The following is a 23,296-nucleotide window of genomic DNA, read 5'->3' on the forward strand; positions in this document are numbered from 1 at the left end:
AGAGCTTCGGTAAATTCGATAAATTCGATATTAACAATACCCTGTAGTTGGCGTTGTTTATATAAAAAAATCCCATAATTGCAGATATTTAAAAAAATCATTCTTCGTGATTGCATATGACTCCATTAAATCCGTAAATTGAACCAGTGCACCATCCTTAAAAAAATCCCCTAGACGACAAACTCCTTTATCTCTTCAGATTCGACTCTTTGTATCCCAAAATATACACGGTAATATGTCCTTGGAATCTAAAGGTGTATACAAATTAATCCATTGTATAGCCAGAATTTTCCGAAGCCACTTCCATCCCTTCTAGGCTGCGCTCATAATTTTAAATCTGGTACGCTTAAAGTAGCTTGGCTGATAAAACTTCAACGAGGCTTCGCAAGCCAGGTTTCCCAATGTCATCTGGTAGATATTAGGTGACTAAAACTGCCGTGCAGCTCCCCTATCACCATGTATCTCACATTCTGTATAAGGCATACTAAATAATATAAAATAAAATTTGGGACCCCCCATCCACCACGTGCCTGAGGTAACGTCATGTATTTAGAAGCTCGACGGGGCTTTCTCCAGCCCCAGATAAACCTGTCCGTAATACCTTGCAACTGCATTAATTGTGCCATGGACAACTCCAAAGGGACCATCCGAAAATAGTATAGCACTTTGGGGAGAATACACATCTTTAGCATGTTCCGACGACCAACCATTGACAGGTGTAAACATTCTATCCTTTCTAGCTGACTTTTGACAGCCCTTGTTATATCATTCCAATTTACATCGATTATCTCCTGTATAGACATCCTAATTTTAATCCCCAAGTACTTAGCCTCTTTCGTTACTCGTGGCTCACTCATACACAGCCCCGTTGTACAGATAACTTGGGTTTTAGAATTATTCAATTTATACCCAGCAACCTGTCCAAAAGCTTGCTTCAGACATTCAACCTCCCTCAATGCTGACTAGGGATCCGAGGTCACCACCGCAATGTCGTCAGCATATGCAAGGACACGCACTTCATATTCGCCTACCGACATTGATTTTATTAGATTGGTGGACTCTAGTAATTGTAGCAGAGGCTCTATATAAATAGCGAAGAGTAAAGGTGAGCAGGGACAGCCCTGCCGCGTTCCCCGGGTAATATGAACAAGCGATGACTCTTGTCCCATAGTACATATTTTAGCCCGAGGGCTCCGATACATAGTTTGTACAGCCTGCAGAAACAAGGGACCAAACCCCATTTTGCACATTATGGCCCATAAAAACATCCACGTAACATGGTCGAATGCTTTTTCTGCATCCAAAAAAATATTCTTTTGAAGTGCAGTTGCATAATCTATTAATGCTATTGCCCGGTGAAGATGATTTACCGTGCTTCTACCAGGAAGAAACCCGTGCTTATGGGGAGATACAAGCATTGGGGTAATTCGCACCAGCCGTGTAGCCAGTATTTTAGAGTAGACTTTTGCATCGACATTTATTAAAGATATGGGCCGGTATGACCCCGGCAACCGAGGGGGATTGTCTTTTTTTTTTAAGACGACTATGTTAGCATCGTCCCAAGACTCCGGTGGGTTTCCACATTGGGCCATAATAAAAGTGGCAAGCATATCCGCCTTAATAACAGTAACTAAAAGTCGATAGACCTCCAAAGGTAGTTTGTCAGGGCCGGATGCCTTCCCTAGCGCTAGTTCTTCTACTGCAAGCTGCAGTTCTTGCATAGTAATTGGAGCCTCTAGCATCTCCCTCTCCAAAGACCCAAGTTTAGAGAAATCGAAGTCCTGAAGATAAGTTTCTATTTGATCTTGAGCTATTGCCTCTTGAGTATATAATTTTTGATAGTACCCACGAAAAACCTGCATAATACCATCTATGGTTTCAATCGGTTCGCCTCTATCATTCTCCAACATTGCAATCCGTTGAAGTGCCAGCCTACACAGCATTCTTTGCGCCAAGCATCTCCCCGTTGCCTCTCCATATTCATATCTTTCAGTTTTATAAGCCTTATACTGAGCAGCGATATCTTGACTGCAGACCCCATTAATCTTGGCTTCACAGCTAGCAACCAGAGTGTGTGCCGCTTGGGAGTCAACATTAGACTGGATAGCCAACATAAGTTTGTATTCTGCCACTCTAAGTGCCTCAATCAGCCCGGCTATCATAGCTTTCTGTTGTTTTTGCTTAGCCCAGCCATAGCTGCATGTTTCCCCCTAATACCTGCTTTAAAAGAGTACCACACCATCTGTTGACTAGCGGTGCCTCTATTGTATTCTAAAAACTGCGCGGCCCAAAGCTGCATATGAGTTATAAACTCCTCATCACTAGGAAGTTTTTTATTAAAAGTAAATTCGCATATTAAACGTTTCGGTTGCAAGCAAATTACGTCTAGAACTACAGGGCTGTGATCCGATGTAATGCGAGGCATAACTTGAGTCTTTGCGCCAGCAATTAAAGACCGAGGTAGAAAAATATAATCTAACCTCACAAATTTAGAGTGGGAAGAGGAGAAGAAGGTATAGCCCAAGACTACCCGGATTTAGCTTGGCCCACCCATCAGCTAATCCATGTTGGGTTAACAACTGATATAATGCTCGATATACCTTCGGTTTACGACCATGATATCCCTGAAAGTGAAGATCCCATGTATGGGTATCTCCATGTATATTAAAATCGCCAAGTAATATCAATGGCATAGGCCACTGTGCCAACTCCACATTCAAGAACGCAAAAATGTGTGCCTCGTCAAAATTAGACCCATACACAGTGCATATTGTAGCTTTGGTAACCCCTATAATACACTCACATATCGCCCATTGTCCGAAATTATCAACCAGTCTCCTGCCCATGACTGCTACAGCACGACTAAATATTATGGCTACCCCCCTGTTCATAGTAGATTGTTTAGACACTGCTAGTACAGAATAACCCAATTCAAATAAAACCTTATAATTGGACCAAGGAATGTGCGTCTCCTGCAGGCAAAGAATATCCGGATTAATTAAACGTAATTCATTAGTAACCCTTTTTCTTTTCATAGGATTGTAAAGACCGTAAACATTAAAGGAGCAAATTCGTAGCTTCCTATCCGCCATCGAAACAGATAAATTGCAGGTCATTAGTAAATAGACTACATTTTATCTTCGCTCCAACACAATTAAGACAGATGTTAAGACAGATGCTATGAACTGAGATTTTAGCATTTTTTCACCTACTAACCCTTACATCCCCAATACCCAGAACACCCCCAGTGCGCCCGACCCACCCACACACCACCACCCCAAACCCCCCCTCACTCCCAGAATGCCCCCCTTTAACAGAGGCAATAGGGCTAATGGCCTTTGTGATGCTCGGTGAGTGGATCCCATACAGCTCAGCTCACCAAATCAAAATGTATCAACCTTCGTCTCTTATCATAATACATTCAGAATAAGTCAAACACTGCTTAAAAAAAAAGAAACAACAGATGAGGAGATGGAAAAAGCTGAATGAAAAAAAAAGAGAAAAATATAGAATCTAGAACAATCCAGAAAATATAACGGTCCATCAAGGAAGAGTTGGCATATACTCTTTCGCAGCAGCCTCTGAAGTGAAAAAACGACTCTGGCCCTTGTGAACAATTTTTAAAGTTGCAGGTTGCAATAAAAAGACTTGTAGACCTTTTGCTTGTAAAGGTAAGATCAGCTGCCATAGCTTCCATTGCTTTTCAACTGTGGAATGGCAAAAATCTGGCCGAACAAAAAACTGTATACCTTTCCCAGTTCTCTTCCTATCAGGCCGAGCCAAATCATATAATACCTGTCTGGCCAGAAAATTGTTCAAAGAAATCAAAATAGCCCGAGGCTGCTGTGGGCTTAATTGGCTACCTCTTGGCGGTCGCTGCCGTCAAGGAAACCTATGGGCCCGTTGTATCTCACGGCTCCAAATCCATTCAGTAACTTCTGTGAGCGCTTCCTCGAATAATTCTGCGGCAAATTTACGCACATCCTATCCCTCCAAACTTTCTGGGACACCGAGTACACGTAGATTATTGCGACAAAGAAGATTTTCCAGTTCGGCAATTTTATCCTGTACATCCTCTTTGTGCGCCTTGATTTCGGCAACATCAGTAGATTGAGTCGCCATCTGATCTTCCAATGATGATAGCCGTGCTTCCGCTTCTGTCATTCGATCCGTAAAATCATTGCATGTTTTTGCCAGGCGACGAACGGTATTTTGTAACTTTCTACAAGAGGTATGTGTTTTTAAATGTTCTGCCCGAGCCTCCAGCCGATGGTCATTAATGGATCGAAAGATTTCCTCCAGCGATATGGGATTGGGGATTTGGCTCTGTTCAGCTGCATCAGCACCCCCGCAGGCTTGACCTGAAAGATCTAGCCGCTCCAATAACTGCGTACCCACAGAGAGATTCAAATCAGTCGTCTCCATAGTGGTTGTATTTGAATCTGCACTGCCTCCCCTATCCTTCTTCTGAATAGTAGAAGCTTTAAAAGAAGTTCTCACGGAGAGAATAATTTTGCAAAGATTACCCTCCAGCATAGTTGGGGTATTTTCCCCCTCGCCGTCTTCTGCAAGTGAAACTTCTTCCATATCTGATCCATCAGACTGTTCAGAAAGTGAATAGAATTCGCCATCCTTGCTGCTTGGCGGCTCTTGGGTTTCTTCTTCTTCGCTTACTACACCATCCCCCTTCTCCATTGCCGCTGCAGCATTAAACCCTGTTTCAGCCTCTTCACCTGTAGTTGAAATATGAACCGAAGCAGCTGCTGGTGTAGGTACATCTGAAGATGCCTGCAGTGAAGCATCCTGTTCCCCACCACCACAGTCACCAATTCCACCAACCACTATAGATTTAGATTTAGAAGCAGTGTTATTGCTTTTCTGCAGCCCAGTAGCCGATTGGAACATTTGAGGTATCTTTGGGTGACCTAATACAACGTCTTTACTAGAACCTACACATCCGTGGTCTTGAGCACCCAGCATTTTTCTGTTTTGCAGCAAGCGCTGCGCGTGTGCCAATAGCTCCTTCCCCCACAGGTCTAGTTTTCCCCCCGATGGCTGCCTTAGGTGGCATAGCAGGTCCCAGCAGGTTATATTGTTTTACAAAACCCCAATCCAAAAACAAAACAAAAGTTTCAAAAGTCAATAGTTTTATTTTTTTTCTCCCCTTGCACAATGTTTAACAAGTATCAAATTTTCCGCTAGATATAGCCCGGCAGCTCCTCGACGAATAGCATCAAAAAGAAGTCCAAATCCGATCGCGGCACACCCCTCCAGCTCCGGCGTTCTAACGATCGCCCGGGTGTTCACGGACGCACAGCTGGTCAACTTCGCCGGTGCTGGAAGTTAGATGATTCTAACCCGGGTTTCAACCCGCGTAGCCTCCAGCCGCCACCACACTCTCTCCGGCAAGAAAACGAGCAGCCAGATAGCAAAATTATCACGAAAAGGTGAGCCGAGTTTTCCAAGCAGGAGAGCTACTCACACACACGTCCACTGATGGACGCCATACTGCCTCCTTTAGGGGGGGCGGGCAGTATTTTGCGTGTTGACTGGAGCAGGACGGAGCAGATGGCAGCAGTTTTTCTGGCTTGGGCTCTAAAAGTGAGCTCATGGTCGAGCCAGAAGCCCAGGTTCTTTATTTCCTTATTTGGAGTTGGAGAGGGCCCCATACAGGACGGTCACAGAGTATGTGGATTGAAAATTGCCTGGTTGCCCAGCAACATGAGCTCCATTGTATTGCCATTGAGTTTAAGATGGGACATACTCATCCAGCTGGTGACTTCTTTAACACAGGAGCTCAGGTTCATGGGGGTCTGCTCTGCCTGGTTCATTGCCACAATAAGATGAGTATCGTCCGCATAGCTTATAAGTTGAATTACGAAGGGTGCAACTATCTCAATCAATGGAGACATATGCATGTTAAAAAGTGTGGGGCTCAGGGAAGACCCCTGAGGAACCCCACACTGAAATGGCAGTGGTCGTGAATGGATATTCCCTTCAAATACCTGGAAGTGTCTTCCTTCAAGGAAAGATACCAACTAGGATAGGGCCCTGCCTGTCACTCCCAGTTTTTTGATCTGGTGTACCATGGTGTGGTGCTTCACCATATTGAAGGCTGCACTAAGCTCTAGAAGGATGATGGCTACGGACCCTCCGGAGTCAAGAATCTTTCTATACTCCTCCACCACTGCAAGGCCAGGACGGAAGCCCGTCTGGGAGCAATGGAGCAGTTTCAAGGGTTCAAGATGTGCAGAAAGTTGTTGGTTCACGTATTTTTCCGCAACCTTACTAATGCCAGGGAGTAAGGAGATGGGACGATAATTAGCCAGCTCCCTGGGGTCTAGATTTTTTTTTTAGTAATGCTTTCACCATAGCAGTCTTCCAGTCCTGGGGGACTACACCTGATGCTAAAGAGGCGTTAACTAGATTAACAATGGGAGGGATGATGATAGGCATAGCAGATTTCAGAATATTGAATGGGGTAGGATCAAGCGGAGAACCACTCTTGATTGTATTAAGAATAGAAGGAAGAAGTTCATCGGTGAGTGGGGTAAAGGACTCAATGTAGGGGGCATTATTCTGGGGTTCTACTCTGAGCTGCATGGGTGGATGTTCATTATTAACCAGTGGAAGGAGATTCAATATATGCTGAATTTTGGTGGAGGAAAAAATCCAATAGCTCCTCATAACAGAGGCCTGAAAAATCAGGTGAAAGAGGGGGGTCTGGGACTTTCATAAGTTTTTTTACGATCCTGAATATTTCTTTAGGTGAGTTGGAGGAGGATTATATTTTTTCTTCAAAGTAGGATGCCTGGGCTGCTTTAAGTGGAGCTTTATAGGAGATGATAGATGCCCTTTAATCAGATTTTTTCTCAATTGCAAAATCTTTCCTCCATATTTTTTCTAATCTTTTGCACCTCTGTTTTAGTTTGCGGAGTTCGGGAGTAAACCAGGGTGAATTGTTGGAGCCGGCTTTTTGCAGTATGGATCTCATAGGTAGTACTACATCTAGTGAGTTCTCGATCCATGAGTGGAGCTCACCGCTTGCTATGGAGGGGTCAGGATGGTGTCGAGGTATGGTAGATTTCAGTTCCTGAATCCATTCCTCTATGCTGAGTTTAGGCTATTGACGGGCTTCAGTACGGGAAGTTAACACATTCGGGCGTGGGGAGGATGAATGCCATGCGAAAGGAACTAAGAAGTGGTCCGAATAGGGGAGGGGAACAGGCTCCTTCCCTTTTAGTTCTGCTATATTTGAAAAGATCGGGTCAAGGAGGTGCCCTTTAGTGTGGGAGGCTTGATGGATCTTTCGAAGCCTGAGTTTGAGTTTGAGTTTAAAAGTTCTTGTAAAGCGCAACGTATACCAGCGGTTTCTTGGCGCTATAGCTAACGGGGACTGAGGTTAAAGGGAAGGAAGGAGAAGGGAGCAGTTATTCAAAGGATTTGGTGAATAAATGGGTTTTAAGGCATTTACGGAATTGTGAGTAGAGGGGGATGGAGCGAAGGTCAAGGGGAAGAGAGTTCCAGAGGGTGGGGGCAAGGAAAGCAAATTTGGAACCGCCCCACTTCTTTCTCCGGAAACGTGGGATAGAAAGGAGGGACTGGGAGGAGGAACGTAGGGCCCTGGTGGGGGCATAAGAGACAATCTCAGAGGAGATGAAGGCCGGCGCCAGACCTGATCGGGCCAGGAAGGTGATGGATGCGAGCTTGAATTGAATTCTAGCTCGCACGGGGAGCCAATGAAGAGATTTCAGGAGTGGGGTAGAGTGGTGGAACTTGGGGAGATTGAAGGCCAGGCGGGCCGCTTGGTTTTGTATTTGCTGTAGGCGGCGCAGGCTGTAGGCAGGGATACCAGCATATAGGGCGTTCCCGTAGTCCAGGCGGGACACCACCATGGCCAGGATAATAAGTTTGAGGGCAGAAAAAGTGAAGAAGCGGGACACCCTACATATAGTACGCAGTGAGAGGAAAGAGGAAGACACCACAGAACTAACCTGGGAGTGTAGGGTGAGTTGAGAATTAAGTTTTATACCCAAGGTTTTAACTGAGGAAGAGGGAACAGGAGAAGAACCAAGAGAAGGGGGCCAAAAAAGAGGGGACCAGGGACTGGACGAGCCACCCGTCAACACCAACTCTGTTTTATCAGGGTTGAGTTTAAGGTGGTTGTGGTTCATCCAGTCCCTGATGTGAAGCATGACAGTTTGAAAGTTGAGGACAGCCGAAGGAGAGGAAAGATTGAAGACCAGCTGGAGGTCATCCGCATAATTAAATACGGCGACCTCCATCTGTTGAAGAGAGAAAATCAGGGGGGAAATGTACAGATTAAACAGGAGGGGAGAGAGAGAGGAACCTTGGGGGACCCCGCACTGAACTTTCCGGGTGTCCGCTGTGAAGTCACCCAGGCGAACAGCCTGGGTGCGGTCGCTCAGGAAGGAGGATAACCAGACCAGGGCACTCCCCCCGATCCCCGCCGCCCCGACCCGGGAGAGTAAGATGTTGTGATCTACCGTATCAAAGGCGGCTGAGAGATCGAGGAGCACGAGGGCCTGGTGCTGATCGGTGTCCATACCCTCCCTGAGGGTGTCTAAGACCGACATGACAACGGACTCCGTAGAGTGTGCGGGGCGGAAACCGGCTTGACGGGGGGCAAGAGCTCCGTGCTTCTCCACAAAGGAGCTCAGAGCGCAGATTACATGGCGCTCGAGCACCTTAGCCAGAAATGGCAGAAGGGAGATGGGGCGGAAATTGGCCGGGACAGAGGGATCTGCCCCAGGTTTCTTTAAGATAGGGACAATGACCGCGGATTTCAAGGAGTTCGGAACTATGCCTTGTGAGAGGGAGCTGTTGAGAAGGTGGAGGGGAGGATCTGGACAAGAAATAAAGACATGACGGAGGATGTGGGCAGGGCAGGGGTCGAGTGGGGAACCAGATTTGATCAAAGGCACCAAAGAAGTCAGACTTTCCCTAGTAAAAGGGGGAAAGGTGGTCAGTGTGCCCTTGGCGGGAGGACATTGAGGATCAACAAAAGATGGGGACGGTGGGGGGATGTTAGCCTTGATAGTGGCAATTTTTTGAATGAAATAGTTATTAAGAGAGGAGCAGAGATCTTCGGACGGGGCTGGTTTTAGAGTAGTTCTGTCCGAGAAAGCCAAGTTATGGACGATGGTAAAGATCTCTTTGGACTGGTTCTCTGCTGCTAAGATTTTGGAGGAGAAGTAAGATGTTTTAGCCTCCAAGATGGCTTTTTTGTACTGGCTCAGGATGTTGATGTATTCCAGTTTCAGAGTGGGGCAGTAATTTCTCCTCCAGGCCCGCTCCGCGCGGCGGACTATTAATTTGGTGGTTTTAAGCTCATTGTTAAACCACCGATTAGCGTCTTTGTCGCGTTTGGAGGTAATGCGCTTGAGCGGGGCAACGGAGTCGCAGCTATGAGAAAGCCACTGATTTACAGCATCAACCTGGGAGGTAGTGGTGAGGCCCTGAAGAGAAGGAAGAGAGCCGGTAAGGAGAGAGGAGAGATGCTCGAGGTTGACACGGCTCCATGATCGGACCCAGGTATTCTTGGGCCGGAGGGGCTTAGCTGGGGGAAGAATGGGAAGATGAAAAGAAATCAGGTGGTGGTCAGACCACGAGCAGGGAGAAATAGAGAGTGATTCCACAGGGCAGTTCAGAGACCAGATCTGGTCGAGCCGATGACCTTTAATGTGGGTGGGGGAGTGAACATGAGAGGTAAAGTTGAGGGAGTGAAGGGTATCGGAGAATTCCTTAGATGATGAGCATTCGGCGGGATCAGAGGGCCAGAAATTAAAATCGCCAAGAAGCAAGATGGAAGAATTGTTGACTGTAATGGTGGCCAGGACCTCCAAAAAGTCGGGGAGAAACTGTAAAGGGGACTGAGGGGGACGGTAAGTGAGGAAGCAGGTAAGAGGGGGAGAGGTGGAAACTGTGCGAATCACCAGGAATTCCGTAGTAGCGATGGTCGGTAGGGGTAAAATTTGAAAGGGGAGAGTGGTACGTGCGATGACCGCCACGCCACCCCCGGCTCTGCCTGAAGAACGATCCGCCCTGAGGGCATAGTAGGAGGCCGGTAAGGTGGACAGGAGAGCAGGGAGGGAGTCGTCGCAGAACCAAGTCTCAGTTAAAAAGAGAAGATCGGGAGCATGGAGGTCCAGGAGGACCGAAAGTTCGTGCGCATGGGCAACAGCAGATCTAGTGTTAAGGTAAAAGGCAGTAAGATTATTAGGAATTGGCGGAGAAACAGACCCACACCTCGTGGGGGAAATACCAACTGTGGGAGTAAGAAGGGAAGGGGGAGTGAGGGGAGCTATGCCAAGAGCAGCGATGCGAGAGCTTGTTGTAGCCGAGATGGGCCAGGGGCCCTGGTAGGTGCGTAGTAGGTCCGGGGTGAAGGTGATAAGTGGGGTAGAGTGAGGCGCCCCTAGTCCCGGCCAGTCGCGGACGGGCGCAGACGGGCTTGCCTTAGGCGCGCCTTCGGCGCGCAATCGACGCGCCCGCTGCGCTCGTCCGCTGCGCTTCCTACCAAGACACATGATTTATAGCGGCTGGACGGGAAGTAGGGGGGGCGTGGCCAACCGAGGGGGCGTGTTTCAATCAGGCGCCGCGCCCTCGAGAATGGCTACCCAGGAAGAGAGTCGTTGCAGCGTGAAGCGCTGTTCAAAAAGTCACAAAGTGCAAGTAGGTGGGGGGGTGATCAGAGCATAGTATCACAACAATTTTAAAAAGGTTTTTTTAAAAACAGCGTTTTTCTCACTCCCGGCTTTCCGCCTCAGGAGTCCTATCGTTAGTGCGACGCCTAGCGTTGACGCGCTCTATTTATATGATCAGCGGGGGGCGTGGCCAACCGAGGGGGCGTGTTTCAATCAGGCGCCGCGCCCTCGAGAATGGCTACCCAGGAAGAGAGTCGTTGCAGCGTGAAGCGCTGTTCAAAAAGTCACAAAGTGCAAGTAGGTGGGGGGGTGATCAGAGCATAGTATCACAACAATTTTAAAAAGGTTTTTTAAAAACAGCGTTTTTCTCACTCCCGGCTTTCCGCCTCAGGAGTCCTATCGTTAGTGCGACGCCTAGCGTTGACGCGCTCTATTTATATGATCAGCGGGGGGCGTGGCCAACCGAGGGGGCGTGTTTCAATCAGGCGCCGCGCCCTCGAGAATGGCTACCCAGGAAGAGAGTCGTTGCAGCGTGAAGCGCTGTTCAAAAAGTCACAAAGTGCAAGTAGGTGGGGGGGTGATCAGAGCATAGTATCACAACAATTTTAAAAAGGTTTTTTAAAAAACAGCGTTTTTCTCACTCCCGGCTTTCCGCCTCAGGAGTCCTATCGTTAGTGCGACGCCTAGCGTTGACGCGCTCTATTTATATGATCAGCGGGGGGCGTGGCCAACCGAGGGGGTGTGTTTCAATCAGGCGCCGCGCCCTCGAGAATGGCTACCCAGGAAGAGAGTCGTTGCAGCGTGAAGCGCTGTTCAAAAAGTCACAAAGTGCAAGTAGGTGGGGGGGGTGATCAGAGCATAGTATCACAACAATTTTAAAAAGGTTTTTTAAAAAACAGCGTTTTTCTCACTCCCGGCTTTCCGCCTCAGGAGTCCTATCGTTAGCATCTGGTATGCTGCAAGGTCATGGGCAAGATCATTGGCTATTATGTCCTGGGGGTTATCAAAATGAAGGTTAAAGTCTCCCAAAAGAATAAAATTGGATGAGGTGCTGGCTAGATTTACCACAGAATCAAGCAACAAGCCACATAATTGTCCCAAGTGTCACCTGAAAAATTGCAATTCTGTACTACTTTGGTCAAATATTTGGGACACCAAATAGAAAGAGGGGTCAGAAGGGTGACTTCAGAAAGAATCAAAATAATTAGAAACATGAAATTACATCAGACTCAGAAAGAAATTAGGATGTTCCTTGGAGTTGTAGGATATTGTAGGCAGTGGATTGTGGGAATCGCAGTACTTGCAAAACCATTGATACAGTCAACAAAGAAAAGAGCAAAAGACCCAGTCCAATGGGATGATGAAAGCATGACAGCCTTTGTGAAATTACGAAATTGTCTATGCGAAGCACCTGCACTAAGCCTGCCTGATTATTCCAAAGAGTTTGTATTATTCTGTGATGAAAGAGACAATTGTTCTCTTCAATTCCCAACACAGACACATGGCCTAATGTGACATCCTGTGCCATATTTCTCTGCCACTTTGGACCCAGTGGCATCAGCATAACTAGGGTGTTTAAAATCTGTAGCTGCAACTTGCATGAGTCTGGAACAAAGTGAATCCATTGTAATAGGACATCCTGTGACAGTGTATGTCCCACATGCAGTCATGATTTTGCTTACATGAACACAAACGCAATATCTAACTCCTAGTCGGCTGACTAAGTATGAACAAGTTATAGTAGGTGCAGAAAATGTGACGATAGTCATATGTACTGTCTTAAATCCAGCAACCCTTTTACCTGACTCACACTTTGAGGAAGTAAACGATGAAGTCGAACATGATTGTCTCGACCTCATTGAATACAGTACTAAACCCCGCCCAGATGTACAGAAAGTACCTTTAAAGAATCCAGAACATGAGGTGTTGGTAGATGGCTCGTGCATGCGTCATGAGGATGCAGGTTTGAGTACTGCTTATGCTTTGTGTACATTCGCTGGAATAGTCGAAGCATCTTATTTACCAGGAGTCAAGTCTGCACAAGTAGACAAATTGATAGTTTTAATTAAAGCCTGCAAAATTGGGAATAGTTGGAAAGTGACCATATACACTGACAGTCATTATGGTTACGGGGTTGTGCATGACTTTGGCCAGCTCTGGATGCAAAGGAATTTCTTGACTTCTTCAAGAACCCCTATTAAAAATGAACATTTTGTAAAAGAATTGATTGAAGCAAGTAAATTACCAAAAGAAGTGGCCGTGGTCAAGTGTGCTGCTCACCAATCTGGAAATGACAAGGGGGCAGCTGGTAATTGATATGCTGACCAGGTTGCCCAACATTGTGCAAAATACAAAATAGCAGTTAACAAGAAAATTAAAGCATGTGAATTGCCAGCTAAAAGACTACGAAAGGATGATACTTTTGTGATACTTGGCCTAGTTTTATCAAAAGACTGAAATATTGCCTCAAATCAATAAGTGAGGAACCAGAACAAGTAGACCAAATAACCAGTCAATCTAGACCATTGACAAGCAAACCAAGAAGGAGAAGCCCACGTTTAAAAAGACTGAATAATAAATGCAAGAGTCCTGAATAGACATATGTGATTCTCGAAGATTTAGAGAATTTGGAAATAAGTGGAGACAGTGATGAATAATTAACTACTTATCAAATTGACGAAGAAGTGAGACCAAGTTGACAATAAATTCACAGTTTATATTCTGTGTAAAAAGTCACAAAGAGGGTATTAAATATCCAATAGTCATAAATGGCTGATAATAGAGCTGCTGGAAAACCGAAACAAAAATGTATAAAGACATGTTGTAGAATATGCATATGTAGTAGCTTGATAGTGCTTATAGCATGGTTAGGACTGACAATAGCCATATCCTTTTTAATGTCTGCAAAGAATCAGAATGACACCAGTACACATGGTAAGGTAGCTAACCTTAAACAAAGTAGAGTAGAATTAGAAGCACCAGATGAGATAGAATTACACCATAGTATGAATAGAAATGTGACAGATTTGAATGTTTTCGCTAACCTGTTAGTACACTATGTAGAAACAACTGAAGTTAGTGATTGCTATGTATGTATGAAATTACCAACATCAGTAGCAGAAGGAGTAACATATCACCATTTACCATTGACTTATGGTATTCCATGTAGTATATTAGCTAGTATATTTTATAGAACTGGAAAGTTACAATATTATTACTCTAACTTAGATGTGATTTTTTTCTGAAATTCCTTTATGAAAGAAAATGAACCCTGTCCTTAGTAGTAAAGATGCCAAAATGTATGGGAGAATATTTTCCGACAATGAAGACAATAGATATAGCTGAAGCACATAATCAAAAATTAACATGTAAGTTACATGAAGAAAAAAAGTGTTTTTGAATTCAGAAGAGAAAAGGAGACAGGATTTCCGTAGAAAGGCAACTGAACCGAAACCTCAGATACCTAAATGGGATGAGAGGGAAGAATTTATTGCAACTGGCAAAACTCATGCTGCTATGTCCTTGGACCTTGAAAAGAAAGGGAACATCTGTCTCCATAGGGTAAAAACATAGTATAACAATCTATTCAATTTCCTGATAATTGGGGTTGGGGACTAAAAGGGGGAACTGATCCAGTATTTCCTCCAGTCTATTTTGTTTGTGGGAACAAAGCTTACTTTAATCTGGCAGATCATTGGTATGGGAGTTGTTATTTTGCAATAGTATTACCTAAGGTGTACCACGTAAAAAGAATCACTGGAAGCAATGAAGAAAATAATGGACTAACACGACAGAAAAGAGCTAGCTTTTCAGAAATTGTAGTAGATATATGTAGTGCATTAATACCTTCAGTGGGAGTAATTCTGAACACACAAACAATTTGTAAATTATCCACAGTAGTTGATCCCTTATCGACTGACACTGCTGGAGGTTTCTTATTGATTAATACCGAGTTAGTTGCGGTAAGATCTATGGTTTTGCAAAATCGACTTGCTATTGATATATTACTGGCAAAAGAGGGTAGAGTCTGTAAAATGTTGAAGTCGCAACATTGTTGCACGTACATACCTGGCAAAAGTCTCGAAATGAGAAAATATGTCAGAAATATCACAAATTTGGAAGAATAATTGAAACCACTGGAGGTTAACAGTGCATAGAAGAGACTAACTGATGGTCTCTCTTCTGTAGAGAGTTGGTTTTCTAATATCGGAAGAAGTATTGTAGGTCGAATATTGAATCCAATAATGGGAATATCCCTATTTGTTTTGATTATAATAATTTGGTGAAAATGCTACAGAAATAGAAAATAGTATGCCGTAAATAAAAAGGGAAGAAAGCGAAAATATGATGCAATTCAACTTGAAGAACTGAAAGGGGATATTTACAAAAGAATGAAAGGTTTCCAAAAGAAAAGGGAAAAGGGAAATACAAATGTAATAGAAAAAATTGAATTGGGAAACTGCTAAAGTTGGCATCTGGTTCAGTAGTTAGTGATGGTATAGAATACCATCAAAGAGAGGATTGTTTGAGCAAGGTTTCGTATGTATAAAGAAACTTGCTTGTATTCAACACCCTCGAAATAACATGTAATAAATTAATCAACATGTTTGAATTTACTATTTACTGCATAACACAATGTTTTTAGTATCTAGGGGAAGCTCACCTATGTGCTTTTACTAACAGTAACCCGAGTGTCCTAATAAGGCCGCTGAAAATGCAGGAACCCTTCTGCGCATACGTCTTCCACATCTATGTAGTATGATGCTCTTTGCTTTTGGTGGGAATTCTTTGCAGCTGCGCAGTAGTGGCTAAGATGGGTGCTTCATATCTCACATGCTAATGCATATGCTTTTGCTTGAACTAAACCTCTAGTGTTTTGCTTAACCATTAATGCTATAGTTAAATTAAAATAATGGGGAAAGAGAAGAAATAAGTGGTATACAGTGTATTCATGTATTTCCGTATTCTAACATGTCCTTCTTTGACTTTATTATTAGCTCGTATTTGGGTCTGAAGAGTATCTAAAAATTCCATTTTGAATTTCCCGTACATGTGCACTCAAACACTGAAAACCTTGAAGCCCTGTTATTGAATGACTGCCAAAGCTCCTCTTACCCGTGATGTGCCTGGGAAAATCACCTCTTGACCAGAAGAAAGTAAGAAACTGAAAACATTTTATACATTGTATATGAATTGAAATAAACATTGCTGGGTGGAATAAAAGCGTGGGAAAGTAAATTATTGGGGGGAACCCTAATCAATTGAACTAAAGGGAAAATTACCTCATACTGGTATGGCCTGATGACCTCTCCCCGTCTTTTGACCAGTCAAATGAAGGGAATACACAGAATTTGCAACATTAGAGGGGTGGCGCATACTCTGAAATGGTGTAACTAAGGTAGGCTTAGTCAGTTAGATTGTCCGACTTGTCCCAGACCTGTCACTGACCCAACGTATGCTGAAGGAGATCGTGGATGTCACAGAACTCAGAGGGCTGGTTGAGCACTCTGAAAGAAGATTCGGGAGAAGACTGTCATCTAGAAGGGGAATGAGAGTAGCCGCAGAGAGGGGTGTGATGCTGGTGTTGCACTTAGCGGAGGTTACCTGTCCTGTCTGCTACCTGTCCTGACCTGTTGGCACCTGATTAGTCGGGAGCCCTCCTTTTCTCCAGCCCTTGGCCAGGAGTAGGTCCTCGCACCATTCTAGGTAAATATAAATCTGTGTGGTATCTTTTTGTACCGTTTCCCTTTCTCACCCTTCCCAGGTACCAATGTCTAGAAATTTTACTAAGTCTCTAAAGATTTTTATTTTTATCATTATGTTCCTGCTTGAAAAGTCATTAACTGCTTTGTTTTGGTACTTGACTCACAAAATATTGCATAGATAAAGTGTTTAAAACTTTCCTGAGTCTGTGACCTTTCATGAAATAAGGTATATTGTTATTTTTCTACCTATTATTCTAACAGCTTGATCCATTAGCCTAAGGAATTAAATTAGGAATGACATGGAATTGGTAAGTCATGGTGTACAGGTATGAATCATAATTGAAGATTAAAACTCTGATAGGCAGGAAAATAGATTACCGATCAAATAGTGTGTATGTTTATGGGCCCAGGTAAGTATGGTGTTTTAGAAAATAACCTAGACTGGTAATCTCGTGCCATCAACCCGTTGGACTCAAAAGGCATACTAAGATTTGTCTGCCAGAGCACCCAAACATTGTATGAATTACATAGTGTAAAATTGAGATTCAGAAGCAACCTCTTATTAGGAGCACAAAGTATGCCAGCTCTATGACGTGCAAATTTTGCGCACCACGTAATATGGCACAAAACAGAGATTCATTAGACAATCGGGCGCACACTACAGCTTTGCAGAATGTAATCTGTCCACGACTCTACAACAGAATGAACCTGAGAGGTGTGCTGAAATGTTCATTTTGTTTGCATACCTGTTCGTGAAGTCTTCTCGCATGCAACACCATCAAACTGATTTGGACACTGACATATACAGTTGGTTCCAATAAGTATCGGTTCTCCGTTGTTCTGGCATGGGCCGCAGCGGCATGCATTGAACTCATTCAGATATTCGTCCAGAGCTCTCTTCATATTCTGCTGCTTGGCTTCGATGTTTTTCAGGTTAGACCTTAGAAGGATTTCATATATGGGCTGGAGCTGTGAATAGGTGCAACAAGTTAGATTGTCTCTGTATTGCTCCCGCCAGGAAAGAAGAGGAATGCAATTTCATTTGGTTTATGTATTTATATGTGATTCTTAGCTGCCAAATGGCCTAATGCCTTGTGCAAGAAACAAAACTGTGTCTTATTGATAAATCCCAGCAAGGGCAAATCATTTGTGTGGTTGCTTGTGTTTACATTCAAATAAAAAGTGGCACACCAGTTTATGCTTAATTTTCTTTACAGGGTTGGTCTAAGAATGGTTGTTATGTGGATAATTATCTTCTATATTGGCTCAGTGGACACAAATATTTAAATTAAACGTTACCCAAATTAAATATTAGCAGTTAAAATTAATACAAGATTTTCCTTGCTATTTTTCACATGTTGTGTGTGACACTTTCAGTTACTCTAGGTTACCTAACACATCTTTTTCATTGAGAAAACTCCGGTGACCATTATTCCTGCCTTGCCAGTGCCTGGAATGTTTTTTTAAAATGTTTTGTAGGAATGGGCAACTCCAGCAGGGCTGCCAAGCAGTTAGGAATGTTATTTTTTATTCGTCAAAGATGGCTGCCACAGTATATATAGACACAACATCAAGGCCATCTTCAAAGTATTGAAAATAATGTTAGGACACCTTGACACTTTTGTTTCTTATTCTTCTTAATGACCGCCACATTGTATCCACATGCAACATGATGGCCATCTTCAAAATATACATACAAATACAATTTCAAGCTGGCCAGCTGCAGCTATGGGCTTTGCCAGTTCTGGCACAACTTTCCAACCAAGCATTGAGAAAGCCAAAAGTGGCTAGCAGCAGGAGGACATTGTGGCAAGGAAGAAAGAAGAGGCTGAACACCGACAAAGCGAAACCAAGCTGCCATAGATTTTGGTGTCTAGGGTGGAGGGAGTAGGGCAGGGGAACTGGTGATGACAGTTGTGGTAATGCAGTGGGATGAGAGATCACGTATGGAGGCAGAAAGCAGAAGAGAGAGAGACAGAAAGATAGAGTGGCGCAAACATGGAGAAAATGCGTAGGAGAAATACTGCAGGAGAGAGAAAGGAGCGCAGAGAGAGAGTGTGTAATAAGAGAGAGAGAGGATATGACTCCCATCCACAGCTAATTCTGAACTGTCACTCAATAAATGCAAAAAAATGTTCTGTAATGTCAGCCGTGGATGGATTCATACAATCAATCAAAAGCAAGGGTGATACTTTAATCCTAAAGGGGAGAGACTACCACAATAATAATGAGGAATGCCATCAAACCAGCATCAGGGGACTGAAATGGACAAAGAAGCAGTCCAGTTATAACCAAAGGCAAGACCCAAATCCCACTCCAAAAATATATTAAAGTATTAGTTATAATGCACCTGTGAGAGATAACAAAAGTTGTCTGTAGAAAGTCCAAAGAAAGAAAAATGCAAAAATCTGTGCTACAGAATGCAAAAGCTATTTTATAAAAATTAGACTGACTGAAAGTGCACACTGAGATATTCCCTTGGCAGCTAGGCAAGTTAATGCCACAATGTATAATACGTAATTCCAATTATGACAGCCAGTGCTATGATGTTGCCGAGGCTATTCTCCCCCATACTGAAATACAAAGATGAATGGTGAAATGCTTATATAAGTCTCAGCTACTGATCATCACCTGGGCTGTGTTTCAGTCCATTGTTTCTTTTACCCACATTGCTACTCTAGCCAGGGACCAGCCACATGCATATCACCTGAAGGGTTTGGATTGGAACACAAGCCAGGCCAATATCAGCCTTAGTTGATACTCCTACCATATGCCACTAAAAGCACATAGTGTACTCGGTATCAACCATGTTCCAGTAAATGATGTGATATGCAATACATATTCTCTATATATTGGGCAATGCCATGATATGCAACAGGCATCCCCAATATAACAATTAATGACATGACATCACCCAAAGTGCCAGTTAATAACAAAACACACACATGCTATCTATTTTAGTCTAGTTGGCACCTAATACTATTTGGGTAGATGTTACGTGATCTGATCCCCAATATGCATTCAAACCTCACAAATGGAATTTGCCGGAAGGCTGAAACGATTCCCAGCGTGTGGGATTTATGTAGGTCTATTCACACACACGTTCACATTTGAGGACTTTTAATTTCTTCTCACCTCCCCACACAGCAGACTTTCATTATCAGACCAATATTGCATGAACATTACTACTGAGAGGCTTGGTAAGAGAGAAACTCCCCACATAAATTGAATGGAAATAAGCTATGCAAGAGGATTGCATTTAGAGCGAAGGTCAGGAATTTTTGTATAAAGGTTGGCTGGAAGAGAGGTAATTGAGTGAGGAATTGGCCTCCTTTTTCAAAATTAGAGAGGAAAGTAAGTTTTTGCATGGCATTATCAGGGGACACAAAATTGCACTGCCACAGAAACTAAGCAAGGTGATTTGTGCTTTGGCTCATGAGGTTCTTACGGAAAGGTCTAACACCAAAAGGAGGATACATGAATTTTACTGGTGGCCTGGTGTTGACAGCATGGTTGACAGGTGGTTGAGGGAGTGTGGTCCCTGTGCAAACAGTAATAAGTCAGCCAAACTGTTAACAGTTAATATGACTACCATTGAATATGCTCTGGGTCCCTGAAAGAAATTAGGGATTGATATTTGGGTCCATTTGGAACACATCCTGTCAAGGATTTGTATGCTTTAGTGGTTGTGGATTACTTCTACAAGTGGCCAGAGTTGAAAATAGTGGAAACGATTACATCTGTGGAAGTCATAGACTTTTTAAATGATATTTTTTGTCACAAAGGGTTACCTGAGGAACTTATTTCTGAAAATGATCCACAATTTATAAGCAGGGAGTTGGATTTATTTCTTAGGAGATGTGGTGTTCTACCTAAAAAGGTGTCTAACAATCATCCTAAGGCCATTCATCAAGTAGAACACTTCAACAGGGTTATTAAGGAATCTATTCAGTTAGCAATTAAAAGTAGTATTCAGTGGAAAAAAGCTTTACGAGCTACTTTGTTGACGTAGAGAACGTCGCTCAATTCGGTCACAGGTTTATCACAGTTTGAAATGTTACGGGCCAGGAAACCAGGATCTAAACGTATGCCATGGTGGTTGAAAGAAAAGAATTTGCATGACACATTTGTGGATTTTGCTAAAGTTAGGGAGCGTGTTAAGAAGTGTCACGAGAAAATGAGGAGTGATGGTTCTAAGGGTCGGCTGAAGGGGTTGAAGTTGGGGGCGGGTGACATGGTCCATGTAAAACTGGATGGTATGATAAACATTAAGTTATCTAAATGGTCTGATCCTGTGAGAGTGCTTGAGGTTTTTAGTAAAGCTGTGAGAGTGGAAGGTGGGAAAATATGGAATTTTAGACGTATTTCTGTGTGTAAAGATAATTTATTGAATAGAGACGGGTCTACTGATTGAGTTGAAGAAAACACACATGTTGGTATGGATGATGAATGTACGAAGGTTTCGGAGGACAGGGTAACACTGTGTAGGGAGGATCGACATAGTGAGCTTATTGGTGATAGTGAATGGGTTTCTGGTTCTAGTGACATTTATGATGGTCTAAATGTTCCGGGAATCAGTGAACCTGATGTTAGTAGACACAAGATACTTATTGGGAAGGACTCTGCGCCAACTATGAATTTAGGAAATCATGAACTTGATAATCAATCAGTGAAGGAAGGACAAGTCATGGAAGGGAGGAAAAGTATTAAGTATTTCTATTTTGCTTTTGGAGTTATATGTATAAGTTGTATCACTATTATTGTGTATATAGTTATTTTTCTTTGTGGTTAGTTCTTTTATTGTATTTACTAATATTTTATTTTTTGGGGGGTTTGTTAAAAAGGGGAATGTGTGTAGTATTCTGCTTAGGAACGGAGAACTTGGAATAAAAATGTTGCAGGGAGATTCCTTTTGGGGATTCGTCGGTGACGGTTGAGTAAACTGGTCGCTTTCCAGTTAGGTGGATGTTAAGCTGCCTTCTTGATTATAAGATACATCTTATAAACCCACATCGTGTGCGAGTATAATTACTACAGATACCACCCACCAAAAACTGTTTTAGATTCCCTTTTTAAAATAAATGTCATTAATCCCAGCATATCGGGTTACAGCAAATAAAGACAGAATGATGCACATAAATCAAAAGCAGCATTATGGAAAAGCAGCATCACAAAATCATAAATCCCATGGCAACTTTAACTGTAATCTTTACTCCATCGTATCTGTCATTCATAAACAGGTTACAAATGGTTATAGAGACCAGGCACCATTATTTAACCCATCAGACTGTCATTTTATGATGCATATATGTGGAATGGAGTTCCATGGACAACATGGCTAATATTTCACAGATTTTCTAAATTCATAGATTATTGTTTGCTTCCTCAGTAGATTCTCTGGAAATGTAAATCAGATGCTGAAGCAAGATATGCATAGGTGCCTAGTATGGAAAAGGATTCACACATGCATCATACGCAATACATGGTCCCTGGCCTATGTGACAGGGCAGGCCACTCAGTTCCTCATTTTCCATGGAAGCCAGATTTGTGGCTCTGCTGGCGATCAGGAGGACTAGTATAAGGAGGAAACACTCGGACAAAATGGTAGCAGAAATTTCTTAGGAAAAATACCCCTCAAGTAAGACCTTTTTCTCCTCTAACACACTAACGCAGCAAAGTAAGAGAAAGAATCAAGCATTTGTTTAATACACTAGAAAGTGCAAGATGTTGACAGGACATCCTGGTCACTTCAGTTATGTATTCCTGATGCAGAAATAAGGTTTGTATCAGTGTCAGCTATCTTCCCCATCATAACATGAAGCAGATGAAACCATAACATAATTTTAGATAAGTGAACATAGAGGTTCTCCACAACATTTAGTGCCCGATTATGAATTTTTGTGGTGGTGGATTGGTCGTTATGCCAATGCCATGATCCAGCACTGCCAGTGCCGCGTGAGCAGCGTCTGCCAGATTACAAGTGTTTCTATTGTGTGGCAGGAGTTTCTTTGGAGGTCCCACGGTGGTCCCTCTGAAAGTAGACACTGCAATGGCAACATCAAAGGCAGAGTGCAGTCCATGCCGTGCAGGTACTGGGGTGCATGCACACAGGGGTGCACAACATGTTTACCCCCCTGAATGCACCCCATGGCCCAGAGGCGACAGGGTCCCCTGTAGGGTCCCCTTTGTTTCTTCTCTGCCACGGTTTTCATGGAAGAGGAACCGCCATGAAAACCGCGTCGGAGAGGAAACTCTTATTAAGCTTGCTTGGTCCGCGGCAGTCCCACAAGCATATTGCGGCCTTAAGACCGTAGCACCGCCACCAGGGATCTCTGATTACTGGTGGTTGTGGTGGTGCAATGCCGAACTGCTCGCCCAACATTTAATGGGGTGGACCGACCACTGATGTTTCGGTGGCTGGACCACCAATGCCACGCCCCCACAAGACTGGCTTTCCTTGAACTGGAAGACTCGTAATCAGGCCCTTAGCCTACTTCTGTGCCAGTGAGATCCAGTAGCTGCCAGAAATCCACAAGCATAATTTAACCCCTTGCATGCTCATGACGGCCCCCGGCCGTCATGCGTCACGGTGGGCGTGTGCGTAGGACGGCCGGGGGCCGTCTGAATCCTGCCCACTTTTAAGATTGCTCGCACAGCGCAAAAATGTGCAGCGCATGCAAGGGGTTAATGGCCTTACACCTCATAATGGTGACATCTAATAATCTGTGACACCTATAATGCTTACCTTTGGAACAGGAAACCCAGACAGGAGACAAGAGAAATGTCTCAAATGCCATACCACGTTCTAATTTTTTTATTAGGATCATGTTTAATTCAAAGTTGCTGCTGTTCCTTAGAACTATTTGGATAAAAGAAAATAACTTTGATAAGGGTCCAGAGTATATTTAGCTTCCAATTTGACAC

General features: G+C 43.6%; 1 protein-coding gene across 1 annotated transcript in view; it reads right to left on the reverse strand.

The window, feature by feature from the left end:
* The window catches only part of C8A (complement C8 alpha chain), a 438,546-nt gene that overhangs the window by 47,462 nt on the left and 367,788 nt on the right, over positions 1-23,296 (reverse strand). The window contains exon 10 of the mRNA XM_078670076.1: positions 17,119-17,341. Within this exon, the coding sequence (XP_078526202.1) occupies positions 17,119-17,341 (223 nt within the window). The remainder of the gene's footprint in view (positions 1-17,118; positions 17,342-23,296) is intronic.

This window comes from Lissotriton helveticus, chromosome 1_2 (genome assembly GCF_964261635.1).
Source record: "Lissotriton helveticus chromosome 1_2, aLisHel1.1, whole genome shotgun sequence".
NCBI lineage: Eukaryota > Metazoa > Chordata > Amphibia > Caudata > Salamandridae > Lissotriton > Lissotriton helveticus.